The 19003-nt window shown below is 35.8% G+C and overlaps 1 protein-coding gene across 14 annotated transcripts in view; it reads left to right on the top strand.

Moving 5' to 3' along the window:
- Positions 1-19003, top strand: part of LOC127974396 (receptor-type tyrosine-protein phosphatase U) — a 205884-nt gene that overhangs the window by 173409 nt on the left and 13472 nt on the right. For 5 of the 14 annotated variants that reach the window (XM_052577615.1, XM_052577621.1, XM_052577620.1 and 2 more), the window contains 9 exons: positions 3407-3479; positions 3856-3932; positions 5691-5708; positions 9241-9277; positions 10607-10704; positions 12434-12550; positions 14734-14888; positions 15838-15973; positions 16711-16860. In XM_052577615.1, the coding sequence (XP_052433575.1) occupies positions 3407-3479; positions 3856-3932; positions 5691-5708; positions 9241-9277; positions 10607-10704; positions 12434-12550; positions 14734-14888; positions 15838-15973; positions 16711-16860 (861 nt within the window). The remainder of the gene's footprint in view (positions 1-3406; positions 3480-3855; positions 3933-5690; positions 5709-9240; positions 9278-10606; positions 10705-12433; positions 12551-14733; positions 14889-15837; positions 15974-16710; positions 16861-19003) is intronic. The other 9 variants (XM_052577622.1, XM_052577626.1, XM_052577625.1 and 6 more) reach the window with 5 other exon arrangements.

Raw genomic sequence — 19003 nt, 5'->3', positions numbered from 1 at the left:
CAAGACTTGTCAAAACAGACCTCTGCATCCAATCCCCAACACACAAACACATTAATGCAAAGATGCATGTTTATGCACAAACACATATTCCAAACTTCTTATCACTTCTCCACAATATGACATGCTGAAGTAAAGCTGCTCATTCCAGCTTGAGGTAGTCAAGATGGTTTTTGGAACATGGCAGCTTGTTTGCTGCATATCTGCCAGCCCAAACCAGCTTGACCTCAACCTAGTCTTACATAGCCAGACATTTGACATAAGATCTGGTCCACTTTTAGACAATTTTGATCTAGAACTGCATACTAAGACTGGATTTCTGCTTTTGCGTTATATAATCATCAGTTTCAAAGATATGATCTTACAATCAATGGCAGATTATAGCTTGTTAGATCAAGAATGTGCTTTCCAGGGTGCCGTCTGGTGAGTAAGGCCAAGATAATTAGTAGCCAGGTCCAGATGGCATCAAAAATACATAATAATAAAAAAAAAAAAGAGTAGAAAGAAAAAAAATAATTCATACCATAGCAGTTGCAGCCAAATGTTTTTTTTTTTTTTTCACAATAGCTCTAAACTCGCTAAGAGTATTCAGATCAGATTACATGGTTCCAATTCTCTTGCCTCAAATTACTCCTAATCACTGCTTATACATAGTAAAGTAGTTGTTAAATTGAATTAATGGGTAAGATTAGAATATGGTCATGCAGAATAAGGCATTAATGTGCTTTATAACTACTAATAAACAGCCAGTATGCTAGTAATATGCATGCTATAAGCAACAAGTCCCTAAACTGAAGTGTAACCAATTACACTTACAGTTTGCTATGTTCTTTTAAGATTCTACTGACTCTATTAGGCTCACTTTTGGGATTTTTAGCTAATAATCAGGGTGTCCTGGCCTGGAATAAAACTTTGAGGCAATATTTAGTATTAGTTATACTGTATACTTAAGTATTTATTGATATTTTCAATTAGCTTTTACAGTTTCAGTTTTCATGTTAAGTCTAGTCATTTTTAATGTGCTTTGAATATTTTACTTTAGAAAAGCTTGAATATTTCTATATAGGTATATTTCGATATAGGTCTAAATGATATTTGTATTTGTTGTAGTTTCGGTATTTTAGTATACTTGTTGCCATTTTCAATTTTTTTTATTAGTTTTTCATCTAATATTTACATTCAGTTTTATTTCATGTATAGTTCAATTACTGAAAACGGTTTTTAGTCTGATGTAAAGTGATACAAATATGTTGTAAAAGAGCAGTCTGTAATGCACCTTTATGAATAGTACATTACGTATCACAGTTGTGACTTGGCCAACTTTCAGAGCAGCAAGTTTGAGCTGTTCTTCACGGACAGGTTGGCATCACTCCCTCATGGACTATAGAGGAGCAGTTATTGAGAGGAAAGTAGAGGTCACACAGCCCTTCAGCATTACTGCACAAAGAGCACACTACACTGCTATCTCTTTTCCTCCCTCTCTTCCTCCGTGGCTAATTTTCTCTCCTCAGAATGCGGCTTGAGCTTCTCCTCTCGGCGCCACACTCATGTGGACTGTTGACTCTCCTCTATCTGTTGTTGTCCACAGAGCTACGAGACAAAACATCCCTCCACATAATCAGAGCTCTGCCACTAGCCTGCCTCTCAGGAGCTCAGCTTGTGGACTCATTAAACTCTCCCCCCCAGTGTGAAACAGATTCAACTCAAAAATCAATACGCACTTTCCTGGACATAGTGTCACTATACGTGTGTGAGTGTGTGTGTGTGTGTGTGTGTGTGTGTGTGTTTGAGGTCAGTGTCTTTGTGCTTCATAAGCGAAAAAAGAAACAGAGTTTGAGAGCACACAAATGTAACGGCAGGGTTTCATAAGCTTTATTTCCCTGCGGACCGCAAGTACAGTCCATTGATCAGTGCTTATTGACAGGATCTTTAGTTAGGAAACAGAGTGGAAAACGGGGAGAAGAGGTCTGTCCTACAAGCAAAAAGGTGTTACTGTATTAACCAGAAAGGTGTATCTAATATATATGCGATAAATGCGATGAACGCCATAAAACCCCCCCAAAAAAAGTAGTTTCCGCCAAAATCAGTATTGTATCTGGTAGGTATTGAAGAGTCAATTTTGAATTTTACGCAAAATTGTATATTCGCAGAGTTATTAGGTCATGTTTTCTCCCTTTTTTCCCAAACAGCATTAAAAAGATGACCCGTTAAATTAATTTTGGGAGCGATGACTGATGAATGTATTTTTAGTCCAGTGCCTGTATATACTAATTTATATATATATATATATATATATATATATATATATATATATATATATATATATATATATATATATATATATATATATATATATATATATATATATATACAGTGTGTGTGTGTTTGTGTGTATATATATATATATATATATATATATATATATATATATATATATATATATATTAGTATTGACCAAGTTCAGGGGCTGCCATATGTGGATCAACTTACTATGTTGTACAAAAAATAAAGATATCTTTGATTTTTTGCATTGTGGGGAAAAAATAGTAACATTTTATAATAAATCTTTGAAAATGAAAACCTGGATTAAAATTTTTTATGTTATTATAACCTTAAGATGCTATGTGAAAGTTTGAAACAGAAAATAGTAGTTTTCATCTTGCCACTTTCTTGGTTCAAATTAATCAAAATGTATATATATTCATATATATTCTTTTGAATATATGAATGAATGTATGAATATTTTTAATTTGCAGTCTTTCCCTTAAAATAAATCAAGTGGCATATTTTATGTAATTTATATATAATATATTTAGAAGTTCACTAGAATTGGCAGTCTATATGCTTGCACCTATTAGATCTAGTATGAAGTGGAAATGTTGCCTCTATTCACATTTATATTTCAGTGAATGCTAAATTTGACAGTCAGGGTTTGGGAGCGTCTGAGAATTTAAAACAAGACGAGGATGCAGATCAGTTCAGTTAGAAGTTTTTTGGTCTACCTAATGCTGTGCCTTTGATATTGAACATTCAGTTTTCCTTTACCTGGTGTCCACTGTGTAATTTAATATTTTTTGCTGTAATCTGTGCAGTTGCAAATATTAAAAGAAGTGTTTACATAAAATAATTGTTCACATAACCTTTTTTGCGTTCAACAGAAGCGTGAAATCATGGTTATCCTCCATGAAAGTGGAATTGCATTCAAATTTAGCTTCATGTAATATCATAAAAGGCATGTCTTTGGGTTGCAAAATAATCCAGAACATCTAGTCTAAATGCATGTTAGACAAAGTCTATCAGAATTATCTTATAAAACTAACAAATATGCTCTCTCTCTCTCTCTTTCTATCTCTCTCTCTCTCTCTCCCTCTCACTTTCTGTTTCTTTATATTCAATCTTATATTTGTAGAGCTTCTTTGATGGCTGGGATATCAATAAGAAGAAGGATAAAACTAAGGGAAGACACGATACCCTGATGGGTTGTGAGTCATTTTTTTCAATCTTTGTATGCGTACAAAAATATCATGATTTCAAAGTAATGCCTTTAGACATTCTATGGATGTTAAAACTTAATTCAGTTTTACTAAATGTCTGATAATGTAATGCTTTGATGTTCCGAAATGTAAAAGGGGGAAATTCACTTTTGGAAATTCACTAGCTGAAAGCATGGTTTATTTGCACATACTACCTCTGCTGTTCACTGAAGGATTTCACACCTTTAACATACCAATAAAAGTAACGTGGAAAGAAATTCCCTATAATAAACTTAATTTGCATAGAAAAAGGCTTCTTTATTGCACAGAAGTAATGAGAGTTCACTGCTAAGTGTTCTCATGCGGTTGTGTTTTTGTGTTTCAGATGACCGTCACAGGGTGAAACTGCACCCGCTGCTAGGTGATCCCAACTCTGATTACATCAATGCCAATTACATCGATGTAAGTCAGCAGTCACATACTGTCTTCAGCCAGACTCACAAACATTCACACTGTTTCTGTCATTATGTGGGTTCCCTGGAGTTTATTCGATATTAGTGGACACTCTCCCTTAGCCTTGCCATACTGTATGTTGGCATATTATCATATCTCTTTTGATAGGAAACTTTTCAGACCACTAGCTGTCCTTTTTGTGATAGGTGAACTTTGGTTTTTATTCCTTTCCTGCAATATCTGACCTCCCATAGGATTTTAGCGCATGGTCAGATGTGAAGCGTGGCCTACTGACATGTGTGGCAAAATGTTTTTGGGTCATTTTGAAGCAGGTGGGCACAGATGGTCAGCCAACCTTGCCCTCTTTGAACCTGCTATTCAAAGCTTGCACCAGGTTGGACAGGACCACCTTCACTTCATAGGACCCTCTCCACTTTTGTGCTTAAATCAAGTTTAGTTTAGTTTTTAGTTTTTCCATTTACCCCCAATGTAATTTAAAACCCGTGTGACCCTCTTCTGTGGAACAGAAATGGCTGAATTTTCAAAATGATGATGAGAAAAGACTGAAAATTCTCATAAACTATCCATTTAAAATGTTTAAAACAAGATGCTAATTTCCTCACCTTGACTATTAGGGCCTTGGATACAGCAAATTAATTGCTGAATTATGGTGTTTATTCTGAATAAAAATGTTTTGTGTATGTGTAGCATTGAGTGATTTCAAAAAAATATTAAGAGAAAGAATAGTCAAGAATGAATGCACATTAGTAACTATATTACATCTGTAGTATACAGTGTGTATTATTTTGTCTGTCATAATTGCCCATAAAATAAGTTTATTTTCAAATACTAAGACATTTTAGTGTTTTCAGCATGAACCAATATACAGGAACAAAACAGGGCATAGGCCAATGTAACAAGAATTTAATTTTATTTATTTATTAGTTTTTTTTTATTTTATTAATTTTATTTTGTCCTTGAATGTAAAAAGCACAAAAAGTCCAGAAAAGACCAATAATGAAAGGATGCTTCTTTTTTTACTGTTTCTGGTTAACTTGGCAGTAAGTAGAGGCTATTAGGGAACGTATTAAAGTGAGTGCAGTTCTGTTGTTTAATGTGTTTACTCCTTTTCATTGCTGTCCTTTCCTTTTGAATACCTCTTGAATCAGCCCAATGAAGGAACTTGCAAGGAACTAGCTTACACAGGAATAAATGGAGTAATTTAAAAGAGAAGTGTGTAATTTTTTTTTCAGTATTAAAATACTTTCCTAGTCTGAAAGCCATTTGTTTGTTGATTTCCCTGAGACGTGTAAAGGCACTTTAAAAACATTCTGTTGTTTGAACCAGACCCACATAGCAACGCTGACTCAACCAATGGAGTGAGTTTGGGGGTGGGGCTATCAGTTTGTCCAACCAATGACAGATGGAAGGAGTGTCACGGAAGCCAGTTTGAAATAAATGGTTATTTTTAAATTGTGTTTGATGATTCTAGAGGTAGAAAAAATAAAACCCTTCACACTTTGAGTTTAGTTTGCAGATTTGCCCACCTGCACATCCAAAATATATGCCTCCTTTTCGAGTGTCTGTCCCCTGGCGTAGAGCTTAGCTGGCTAACACAAGTCTCTCTCTTTCTTTCTTCTTCTAATTCTCTTTCTTCCTGTCTGTGATCTGTTAATCCTCTAGCTCTCTTTGGCCTCTCATTAACTAGAGTCTGTCTTGTCTTTTTCTACCCCCACTCCCCACCTCTTCGACTCTTGGACCCTATAGATTCGGATAAACAGGGAAGTAAGTACTTCACTGCTCTTTCTTTTCTTTCTCTCTGCTTTCTTTCCCTCTGTTCCCCATTAGCTCGCTTTTCCTCCCCCCTTTTGTGTCATGGCATTACTCTGTTTGGATTACTTAAACATGAAGAAAAGTGGCTCTGTCACACAGATCTTCTTTATATCCGTCCCTAAATGTGGATGCATAAAACTTTCAGCTTTCATCTGTTAGGTTTCTTTTTTTCTTACTGGTACCTAGTTTTCATAGTTTCAGGTAAAAAAAAAAAAATATATATTCTCTTCACCTTTTCATTTACACTATTTTTTTTCCAAATACAGGTGGAGAGAGGGGTCAGAGGTCAGGAGGTTAGTCTTTGTGGTAGGATAGTTGCTAAAAAAAAAAGCATCTGAAAGGGGGTTTGCTGGTCTTAGCTCATGTAAGGTCATCCTGTCCAAGCTGGTGCTCAGGTGAAAAGCCAGTCTTCAAACCTGACCAGTTGAAAAGTGCCCCCCACCCCCAAATGGAAGCTGTCTTCAGCAGTCTGTAAGACTGAATCCAAACTTTAATCTTTAAACTTAATACATCATGAATTGTATGCCACTGAGCTACACCTCAACTTTTGCAGAATCAAGCTTTGTGTTCTCTAACAGTGATTTTTCAAAGTCTAAATTTGAAAAGAAAGCAGAATAAGAAATTTCTTTCAGAATAAGAAAGAAAATAAGCAGGCAGTTCATACACCAATAAGAATGCACCTTTAAAACTTAACAAAAAAAGCAGGTTTGCTGGTTCTAGATGAGTTTTAGGCATTTGTCAGCTGATCAGACTGGAGGACCGTCTGACCGAGCAGCTAAAGACCAACTTGACAGACTGAGAGGCTAAATAGACCAGATGAAATCAGCTAAGACCAGCAAACTACCTGAGGCTGGTTTAAGTCAAATTCATTTTTAATTTTTTCAGCAGGGCTCCTATTTTGGGTGATGAATGTATTAAAAAGAGCAGGGTGACACTTCATAATAACTTTCATAAATAAAATGATTTAGTCATTATATAAAATATGAGTATTTTTAGTAATTTTAGTAATTTTAAATATGAATATATGAGAATATTATAAAAAACATAGTTGATTTGAAAGTTATTATAAAATGTTATGAGTAAATAGAGACCTTTATCCATTTTGATGCCTTGAGTGATTTTTTTTGCAGTGTGTTTATAGCATTGTTTCAGAGTTTTGAGTTGCTAAATGTTGTAGAGTGTTTTCTCAAGCCTTTTTTATTATTTTTGTTTTGTTTTTCTCCCTTTAATGAGCTTCCGTGTCCTGTGAACTTTCCTTCTATTTTCAAATCAGCCATTAAATGTATAACTGTAAGTGTGATGTACTGTATCATCATCTTGAAAAATCGCTGCTTTTCGGCTGCATTGGAGTAGTTGCAGCTTTGGGCTTGTGATACGATCATCATGGATTTGAAGGCAGATAGTGCGACCCATGAACTGAATCATTACTGAGATTCGCTATCGTACCCTTGAGCAAAACACGTACCTCACATTTACTCCAGCAGGATGGTCCCTGTTAGTGTGCTATAAATCCACTTCCACTGCTGCGTAATGTACTATTCCTTGATTTTTTAAGCCTACAGTATATGGCTGCTCTTTTCCCTTTGGCTGTGGTTGTCTAACTAATAAATGCCAGATTTTGAGATCTATATGGTATGGTTTCCACAATGGAGCAAAAACATACAGTACCTTGTAAATAGGTATGTAAGGCAGTTGTGACTTTTTGTCGTACTTTTTTTTATCAATTCTGACTTTTTTCTGAGAATTGTTTGATATTAAGACCGAATTGCAAAATATAAACTCAGAACTGTGAGTTAATCTGAATATAAAAAGTCGCAATTACTTATTTGTTACTCAGTGGTGAAAAAACATTTTTAATTGCAAGATCTAAATTCAGAATTCAGTCAGAAAGGGTCATTGGTTATGTATTGTTAATTTTTCAATTTTTTCACACTTTAATTTTTCTTAATTTAATACTATTTCATTCTGCATTCTAAAGACTGTTTAAAGTTGGAAATCAAAAATAATTACATATTTTATGTTATTGTATATTTTATATTTATATTATTTCTATTATTAAAAAAAATCATTCTGTATATACAGATGTATTTGTGTATACTAAAATATGCAAATGTACATTTATTTTAAAGTGGTTTTTGGTTATTTTATTGAACATATTCAGTATAATAATTAGCTTTTTTACTAATTATGAATTAAAAAAAATAATTAATTACTAATCTGTTGTTTTATAATATACTTTTTATCACACAATATAATTTAATCTTTATATATGAAAATATGTAGCTTGCCTTTATGAAGGGAATCATTGACAAAGGGACCATCATATTTAAACAAATGTTTGAAGACCCCTTGTATAAGTAATAGAAAACCATGCTACTACTGCATCAGCAGAACATAGCTGTTTTGGACCTGTTATCTTCCCAATGTTTTCCCTGCATCAATTGTATTCTCCAAACCCCATAGACTTATGAATCCTTTCAGTGTGGAGCAAGCATCCCCCACAATTCCTTTTTCCATCTACAGTGTATCTGTTTCTATGTTTGTTTGTACAGTGTGCAGGAAATAGCTTGGCCCAATCTAAAATGTAGTGGGCGTCTGCAGTGTTCTAAATGGAGCAGCAAATGCTCAGCAACAATGAAGAACATGTCTCTATTATTCTGCTAACGTCTGTTTAATGAAAACAGATCCACTTTTTGGGAGCATCCCCAGGTAGTTCTTTGAAAAGGCTTAGCTTTGATGAATAAATTGCATGTTTTGAGATGTTCCTAGAGTTTCTTTCTCCCTGTACATTCTAAACATGAGCTGATAGAGGAATCGTGTAGGGAGCTAATGTCCTCCATGATGAGTTCTATGTTTGTGCACTTCAATATTACTTTTGTAGCAGGGTGCCTTTTTGTTTGTTTGATCTTTGTGCCTCAGATTTATTAACAGCGTTGGAGAGTACCAAACACTACTAGCTATCCTGCTAACTTGACTACATTTTTCAATTTGCTTTTAGTTTTCAATCTAAAGAAGGTTTCGAGTCATGCAGTAAGTTATGTTGTCAATATTGAAACAGGCTTTCCTTAGAATTTCTTAAGTAGTGTTGGGAGGTCAGAACTAGTCAATCAGTTTCATGTTTTACTTTTTGTCTGTGGTAGTGCAGATTTGTATGTTCAGAGCTGGTGTCATCCTAATTTAGAGGCTCGTTTTCTTTTCTAGGAAATAAACTTGATGAAACTACTCCCCATGCTGATATCCCATGACCCTTATTTAATCTCAGTAACCCACAGATTATCAAACCGTTCTGCTCACAGTCCAAATACATTTTGGTTAATTTCAAATGGTGGCTTTCAAAGCAGTCGTTTGTACTGAACATCTAGAACTAAAAACCTTGGATCTCTGAAGAGCATTTGTACTCTAAGAGGAGTGAGATACGCACAAGTGATGTTTCTAGGACACAAATGGCTAACACAGCACGTCACCTGTCTTTCTTTCTTTTTAGGGTTACCATCGATCCAACCACTTCATCGCCACTCAGGGTGAGTATCTTTGTCTTGACAAGACGTGTGGATGGATAGATGGATGTGTGTGTGTTTATATGGTTCAGTCTGGCAGTGTCCAATCCCAGGAGAGAGTGCCTCTTTCCTCTCTTCATTCTGAGCCTTTGGGTTTGTGTGTGTGTGAGAGAGACTGAAACCTTCAGAACACAGAGATCCAACAGATGGAATCTAATGAGTTCTGATCAAGGAAATTATAGAGGTGTTTGAATAGAGATGGTGCAGCAGAGTCAGGATTACCACCTGCTGTCTTCTTACCCGAGATCCCCATCAAAACCACCAGCACAATGACTGCAGGACCTTTGCAGTCATAGTCAGACAGATTGTGTGTTCTGCGGAATCATTTTCCTAATATTTTTGTTTTGTTTTCGAATCAAAGAACGTCTGTAGAAAATCATTTGACCTTTACATCCTTTATTTGTTTTTATGTCATTTGCAATTTTTCTCTCCATTCAACCATAAACATCACTCAATTTATATTGATAACAAGAAAAACCAGTTTGCCAAAGGGGTAAGAAAAATTCAAATTAATTCAATATGAAACCAAATCTTAAATTCTTGTGCAGTTTTGCTTCTAAAGGAAATATATTTATTTATTTGCAAGTAAAGGTTTAAGGATGTTTTTTTTTTTTTTTTTTTTTTTTTTTACTTGAAAACAAGACAAAAATACAGCTCAATAAATTATTTTTGTAGAGTGAGGACATTCAGGGACATCCTTGATTTGAAAAATGTTATGGGACAGATTTACTAATAGCATGCACCAGAAAAGACCATAAACCTTAAACTAGTCCATACTAGGAAGCCGACTTCAAGATACTAAACAATGTATTTCTTTAATTCTGAGCATGCAAAAAGATTTCCGTAGCTTAGTTTCCAAAGAAGTCATTGGAAATTCCCCACCAGGACAGAAGAAACAATGTGTGTGCATGTGAGAGAAACATCAGACATGAACCGCCCTCTATCCCTTTCGCAGCTCTACTAAAACAAGGTCACCCTCTTCTCTCATCGTTTCAGATCTACCATAAATATATCATTACATGTTTGTGGTTTGTCTGTCTTTCCCCCTAATTGAATTTCGAGGCAGACTCAATTGATGGGAGAAATTAGCTTTTTCTATCAAAGAGCCACATCCTGCTGAGGTTAAAAATGGTTCCATTCACCAGTAATGTCTGCTATTGAATTACTCTGTGTGAGGCTCTGGATTACTGAACTGCCTCATAACATGCAATGACACTTGGTAAATTAAACCCGCCGTCTGGAGCACTGGCTGCCATTCATTGAATATGTGTGTGTGTGTTTGTCTGTTTGCAGGGCCCAAGCAGGAGACAGTGTATGATTTTTGGAGAATGGTTTGGCAAGAAAACTGCTTTAGTATCGTCATGATCACCAAGCTAGTGGAGGTGGGCAGGGTATGTTCTAGATCCTTCCTCATCTGCACACTAACCCATCAAAGACACTCCTCGTTCACAACAACCCTACACATTTCATTCTGTCATCACCTTGAAATCTTTGTGTGTTTTGTGGGTCTGTTAGACTTGTGTGTGCTTGGAAATATGTAAATAGATTTTAATGTCATCATTTTCCATTCATCATTCATGGTCACTTTTTTCTTGATAAAACCGCAGTTTTAGAGATACATTTTATACCGTATGGGATTGCTGTCAATGCAGAAAAAAGTACCATTTAACACCATGAAAATACAGGGTTTATTTGGACTTTGGAGTATCATGTAAATACCATGCTCTATGAATATGATAATCATCCTTACATGATGTTCGGCTCTGATATATAGCATGGTTAGCATAATGATTACCATATTCATGTTCCATAAAATGTACAATGTCATGTAGGGAAGCACTTATGCATATATCAGTTATAAACAGGTAAAGTGAAAGTAAAGGTACATATATCAGCAGATTTAGAGGTTTTTATATTTGTTTATTTATGGTATTGGTGGATACTTCATATTTAGAAGAGCATGCTCATTTCTGCTATTGTATATAGTAGCCATCATATGCCACTCAATCTTTTAAAACAGTACTAATTGAATAATACATGTACATTTAATCTTCAGCAATTCCCAAAATGAATATCTTTTTTCCCACTGTATATTATAATGCCTAAATTCACTTGTACAGAAGCATTCATTTTAGTTTTCAGTGTTTTATTTCTAATTTATTTCAACAAAATGGTGTAGAATTTTAATATCTACTATGACATGAAAATAGTAACTCTGGTCCAGTAATCCATGGTACTACTACAGTGCAGTACTGTACACTTATCACATGCTCGCATTATATAAAAACGTCTGTTTTGCTGTCAAACTAAAAATGAGATTTGAAATATCCTAATTCTCACACTCATGTAATTCATTGTGCTTCCTTGTTTTGTGGCCCCCTCGTTCCAGCCTTTTCAAACCACCTCCTTTTCTTCCTCCGAGATAATTTCCTCTTTCATTTTCCTCTCCATACCCGCATCAGCCCCTTCAGTGCTTCGGAGACAGCGTCTGCTGCCAACAGTCCTCTTAACGGCCCGTCCCTGCCCTCTTATGAAATTGGGGCTTTATTATGAAAAATACGCTTTCCCTTTTTATGATAGAAGCTGTGAACAGCAGGGATAAATGGATGATGGCTTAGGTCCGACAGCAAATCTAACAGTCTGTGTAATGGTAATAGGCGTGTAGAAATAAGCGTGGTTTACAGTACACAAGGAGGGAGATCTTTCACTTCATCAGTTTGATTGCTGTAAAGCTTTAACTCTGAGACCAGAAGGTTTAAGATACAAGTGTAATATATCTTTGTATAATGATATAAAAATGTATACATCTCTGTTTATATTTGGTAATTAAATAGGTAATCAACTAAATTTACTGAATTTAATACCATTTTTGCTCCTGACGCTGTCGAAACATCTTCGCACTTTCATACTAACACAAGAATCATGAAACTAATGTAATAACATGCTTTTTTGGAAACTTAATTGTGCATTAAAATCTATTCATGATATCGTTTAATTTCATATTGCCAGCAAAACCATTTGAAATATACAGTATCGTATATCAGCCAGCGCTAGTATCATGTCGTTGTGGACTTCTAATGTTTTCTAACCTGAGTTTGTTTATTTTGGTTTGTCTTTAAGGTGAAATGCTGCAAGTATTGGCCAGATGAGTCAGAGATGTACGGAGACATTAAGATCACACTGCTGAAGACTGAAACTCTGGCGGAGTACACAGTGCGAACTTTTGCCCTGGAGCGGGTATGAAATGATTTCTCTTCCTCTAGAGACAGGACAGGAAATGATGGGGAAAAGAAGGGTTGCATCTCCATCATGAGCACCACACCACCTCTTAGCCACGGCTCCAACACGCTCTTATTTCTCACATAGCACCGTGATTTGCGCTGCCGTTTGATATGATGCGATCTGTTATGCACAAGTTCATTTACAGTCAGCAGGCCATTATAACGAAATCAATGCAGACAGGGTGACCAGGTCTGGTTATCCCAATCTTGTATCATGTTACTCCACATTACCCTGCTTATTACATGGCTACTTAACAAATAAATAAATAAAATGGACATTAATTATTTATTCGAGTTGAAATAATTGGATTATATGAGAACAAAGTGTCAGTGGAGTGATGTGAGAGACATGAAACTATAACAGCCATGTGGGAAATCAGTTTTCTTACATCATCCATACAGTTTAGCATCATGATACAAAAGGATTTGATCTCAGACTGCCATGATTGATCCATTAAATTCAAGTATTTCTAACACTTTAATAAACTCTCATATGTGTTGCTATGAGCAGTGCAGTGATTTATGTAATCTGGATTCTGTAATCAAATTTAACAAAATTATATTTGTAATTAGACTGTGTTATGTTTTAAAATGTTAATTTGTTTTAGAATCAGTTATCTTTTTTATGACCCGATTAACTTAATATTCAGAAAAAGGTAGTAAATTCATTGATTCTTCCTAATTTATCTTTCTATCTTTTAAATTGTATTGCACACAAATACCAGCCACTACTCATGCAAGTACTGTATAATTACATGTAAAATTGAGAGACAGTGAAGGATAAAATACAATAAAAAATATAAAAGAAAATAAATGATTGAATCTTTTAGTTAATGTTTTATTTAGCTTGTTTTAATTGTTTATTTTAAGATTAATTATTAGCTTTTCACGGACCCCCTGTAGTTCCTTCATAAACCCCAGTTTGGGAAATCTTGACATGTTTAATGCACTTCCTTTTGTTGATGGCATACTGTAATATTATCCTATTCAAATCAATGATAAATGAGTTAGGTCAAAAGTAATCTAAAAGTAATCAAAAAGTACCTAAAATGTGGAAGGTGATAGATTACGTTACTAACTATAATTTTCACAATGTCATTTGTATTCAGTAATGAGGAACAAGTTCTGAGTAATCTACTGAGCACTGCTGATACGCATTGGTTCTTTGCTAGGATTATGGTAGAACGTGTGTATGTGTGCACCCGTTTTGCGTGTGTTTAGTGGAGAATTTGGAGTGACAGCCCTTTAAATGAAATGGAGAGAAGCGCCTGATACCCAGCAGAGGCCCACCGAGCTGTCTGTTCCAGGATTAGAGCTGCCTCATCTCAGAATGCTTTATGGCGGGCACATTAACTAAAGCATCTCTTACTCTCTTCTCTCATTATCTCTCCCTCTCTCTGATACAGTGGGCTAAATGTGGGTGCGTTTTCTGAAATTAGCTCGATTTAACCTCCTCCACCTAACCCCCTGTCTTCTCTTATCGTCGTCTTTGCTGCCCTGTGGAGGCACGGTTCTGTAGACAGCCTTTGATGTGAGTTTTGCACTTGCCACGGCCCTGTCAATCAAACACAGGCCGTGGGTGGAATGATGTGCTTGTGTGTGTTTGGCGAATGTTGGGGAAGGTTTTTTCGGTGTAACCATCAGGCAGTCTTTCGGCTGAATCTTTCCTCGTGTGTATTTAAACAGACGGGCAATTGGGATGTGATAATGGGAAGTCTCTTAGTGGCCTGTCGGGTAGACATACGCACCTCCCCTGAGTGGGACCACAGAGCTGGGTGTTTATTTCACTGTCGCTTTTGCTAATTCATCTGAGTTTGCCTTGGTGTCTTTGAGCCATGAGGAATACAAACTCCAGAAGTGAGTCACCTCAGATTTTTAAGCCAATATGAATTTTCTTTTTCATCCAATAAAAAACAATCCTGTTGCGGTTTGTCTCGATTAAATAAAAATAGTAGTAAAATGTAAAAAATTGCACATATCTATGTTGGAGCCGTGGTGTGGTGGTATACCCTTTACACATTGAGCCAAGATGCTTGTATGGACAATTAGTTTAAGTTTCTTATATCTAAATTTTTCTCTAATCAATTAATTTTGATACGTATTAATTATAATTGAATTGTGAGTCTGTTTGTCTTTCAGAGAGGATACTCCGCCAAACATGAAGTATGTCAGTTTCACTTTACATCATGGCCTGAGCATGGAGTCCCATACCATGCCACGGGTCTGCTAGCCTTCATCCGGCGGGTCAAATCATCCACGCCACTCGATGCAGGGCCTGTGGTGGTCCACTGCAGGTATGGAGCTCTGCATTTCATCATATTAGAACTGCTAATGTTTGTCAGACAGAAATGTCTGAATATGTCTGTTCAAAATCTCACCAATGCTGCATTTATTTGATCAAAAAAATGCTATTTTAACTAAACTATTTTATTGTGAAGCATTATTACAATACAAAACAACTGTGTTCTGTTCTGAATATATTTTAAAATGTAATTTATGGCAAAGCTAAATTTTCAGCAGCCATTACTTCAGTCTTGAGTGTCACATGATCTTTCAGGTCCTCAAGTTAGATTTTGTATTACGGTAATTATCAATGTTGAAAACAATATTTTTATGTGTAATGTGTATTCTTTTCGTGTAACATGTAATACTGTTTTAGGATTTTTTGATGAATAGAAAAAAAAAAACATTAATTTAAAATATAAATAATTTTTATATGTCTTTACTGACTCTGTTGATTCATTTATTACATACTCCCTGAAAAAAAAACTACTTAGTTACTTACCTTAATTATTTAAAACTTACCCCAAACGTTTGAAAGGGATCTGCATGAATATATACCTGAATATGTCTTTATATAATATAAAGCCGAAGAAACTGCTTGTAAAATGTCTTGCTTGAATGTTGCACTTGTGCTTACTTTCATTCAAATAGGTAACTCAAAGAGTACAGTGGGACTATCATGTTTATTGTTCAAAAACCTGATGTGACCATGAAAGATGTCCAAAAATATGGTTTTATCATTGTACCGTGTCAAATACTTTTGGTTCTTTTTGTTAGTTTTTGATGTCTGTTGTTCCATGGGACTTTGATAGTTCACATCCCTCCATGTCATACATCATTTGTGGCAGCTGCTTTAAAACTTCACCAGCATGATCTTTAGTTCATCTGCATCAAAGAAAAAGCAAATGTCATCATTTTTGAGGAACATCTTGCTATCTGTCTTTCGTTCTTCCTCTTCAGTGTGGGAGCAGGCAGGACAGGCTGCTATATCGTGCTTGATGTAATGCTGGACATGGCGGAGTGTGAAGGAGTGGTGGACATTTACAACTGTGTGAAGACCCTCTGCTCTCGCCGCATCAACATGATCCAGACAGAGGTGCAGCCTCTCAGATGCTTCCCCATAACTCCCTTTAACCAGCTATTGCAGGAGACTTATTACATGACATCCCTTGTATTTGCATAGTCCTAATATCTGTAGGAGTCGCTATGAATATTCAGAATGTTTTGTCTTGGAATGCAGTGAAAAGTGTTTATTGATACAGTCAGTGTGAAATGCAAATAATCATCTCTGTTGCATATGTCCGCTCTGCGCAGGCAACTGCCTTTGCTTAGATGTTCTGAAATTTGCATATCCAAACTTTATTATGTAAATCCCACAGTCATTTGACTGTTTAAAACATTAGTAATTATTTACCAGATGCTTTAATTAAATCCATCCGCGAGGGTTTATGTAGCGCGATGTATACACAAGCAGTGCACTCTGAAACATGCCACAATGTTTTGTTTATATACTGAAACATTGGGGTTAAACAAATTCCGTTATCGATGCCTGTGTATTGTCTTTGTATTGTCCTTTGTCTTGCATGCATTCTCACTCCTCCTCCAGTCCTCTCTTTTCTATTCTCCTCATTCCTTTTCTAATCTTCATTTACTTGATCTATCAATGGTGTTTCTTCAGAAGGAAGACAGTGCCTTGTCCGGAAAATCCAGTTGAGAAAATTAAACGAAATGAAAGCAAATATTATAAAATAATAGATTAAATCCAAATCCAAATTTGAAGTCTACAGCAAGCCATGTGTAGTTATGTCTTTGCTTTTTCTCCCTATATAACAGGAGCAGTATATATTTATTCACGATGCCATCCTGGAGGCGTGCCTGTGTGGGGAGACGGCCATCCCGGTAAACGAGTTTGCCCTGGCTTACAAAGAGATGCTGAGGGTGGATTCTCAGAGCAACTCTTCACAGCTACGAGAGGAGTTCCAGGTCTTTGCCAACAATATCAAATAATATACTGTTTTAGCATTTCTCCCCTAGGTATTGAATGTGAGATCTCACTGGTGCAAAATCCCACATGACTGTACATTTAAACATTGGTTTTGGCTGTGTCACATTGTGAAGCGGTTTCACAGTCAGTGGGGGCAGACAAATTGCTTGTCACCTGAAATGTCCTACATGACACCTTTCTCACAGGTTGTACAGCCTATTCTTCAATCTCAGTGAAACACACTATACATTCAATGTTGAACAGAAATGTTTAGGGACCTTGGTATTAATGAACATCATTTGCTGTAGCATAATTATACACTAATACTCTTGGGGTCTGTTTTTGCAGCTTAGTTTCAATAAATGACCTGAACAGGGCAGAATGTTTTACATCATAAATTAAACTCTTATTTGCAAGAAAAGAAGGGAAATGACATTTTTCAGATTCCTCTACAAGTACACAACTTGTATGAAGTTCTATAAATGCAAAATCTGTTCAGTGGAGGTTGACGGCAGCAGTCAAACAAGACTCTGAGCTTCACAAAGTGTGACACAGTAGATTAATGATCAATACTGTTGAATAAATGTATTTTGAGTGTGGCTAGACATTCAGAGGACATTTAAATAATCTTTTTGACTTCAACGAAAGATGCCTGCGGCAACATGGGGCCGTTCTGTAGCGTATGTACACCTACACACATAACAATGAGAAAACTGAGCCGTAATAAATGACAGAATGTTGGAAACGCTTTCAGAACTCAGAAGCTTTCATTTGATTTGTATACACTGGAAACGTGGGTATCTTGGGTGAAGGTTCTTGAGTAGGAGGCTATTGATTACAGAAGTTGAATTGTTTTAGTACACTTTCGCGAACATTGATAAAGGTAGTAGTGCAAAATGTTTAATAGAAGAAATACCTTGCATTCCGTGTCCATTGGGAGCAGTAGTCAGCTGTGTTTCAGTTTGCCACAGATCCTCAGGGAGCGAAAGAACGGTGAATGTAATTTAATAAAAGATGTACCACTCCACATGTGTTGCTGAGAACACTTTTATTGATTCAGTGGAAGGCAGGCAGAAAACTATCCTTGCTCTCCTGCACTTACCCCATTGCAGTTTTCTGACTTTACTTCCCAGGTGAATTATAATGCATTGATTATAAGCAATTTTTTTTCCTAATGCTTTCCAAGAGAAGTACAGGAAGGCAGCTTTACATTACAGAGTGTAGATTGTGCTATAGTTATTAGGTTCTGATGGAGGATATTATAATGGGTTTTGTAGATAAATATTTTTGATGCTCACGTAGACATCATCTTTTCTGTTGAATTGTCAGGTTTCTTTGCTTTAGGTGGTTTGCACAGGCAGAACAGTGCATGTGTCATGGTTTTTCCTGACTTTAATGAGCTCATAGAAACTACATTTATTGTGTATGATGTTGGCCTGGTTTGCAGTTTTGTTTGGTACTGTAATTGCAGTATTAGTTTAGAAGAGTGAGATTTAATGCATGTTAAAGCTAGTTTCAAAAGCTGTTGTTGGAGTTGGGGCACATCTGCGGTCACCAGATGCACAGTACTATTAGTGCATAATGGAAATCTTCATAATCACCAGTGTGCCAGCAAGAAACATTTTTGTTTTCGACTCTGCTTTCTTTTTCTTTCTTTCTTTCTTTCTTTCTTTCTTTCTTTCTTTCTTTCTTTCTTTCTTTCTTTCTTTCTTTCGCCTTTTAATTTAGTTTTTATTAATTTCCCTGCTTTGTGTGGAAAAACAAAGTTTACATAAATCTTAATTTCTCCAAGTTGTGACTTCATATTTCACAGTGTTGCTTTATTTATTTTGATTACTTTATATCTCTAAATGTGACTTTGTATCTCTGAATTGTCTTAATTTCTAATTTTAAACTTCTATCTCACTGATTTATTTATTTATTAGTTTATAAGTGTGTTAGTTTGTTTGTTTGTTAACTCTGTAGCAGAAACAGGCTTCAGTAGTTATTGTGCTAATTTTTTTTGTGTGTGTGTGTTCTTCTCTTTCTTCTCATGAAGAATCAGATTTAGTCTTTTAAGATAAAATGGTTTGATGTGCTTCCAGAATCGAATGTCTTCCCCATTCCAAGACAGCATTTGAAACATTGTTATTTTACTATTAT

The sequence above is a fragment of the Carassius gibelio genome, chromosome B16, assembly GCF_023724105.1.
Source record: "Carassius gibelio isolate Cgi1373 ecotype wild population from Czech Republic chromosome B16, carGib1.2-hapl.c, whole genome shotgun sequence".
NCBI lineage: Eukaryota > Metazoa > Chordata > Actinopteri > Cypriniformes > Cyprinidae > Carassius > Carassius gibelio.
This window is presented reverse-complemented; position numbering and strand designations above follow the sequence as displayed.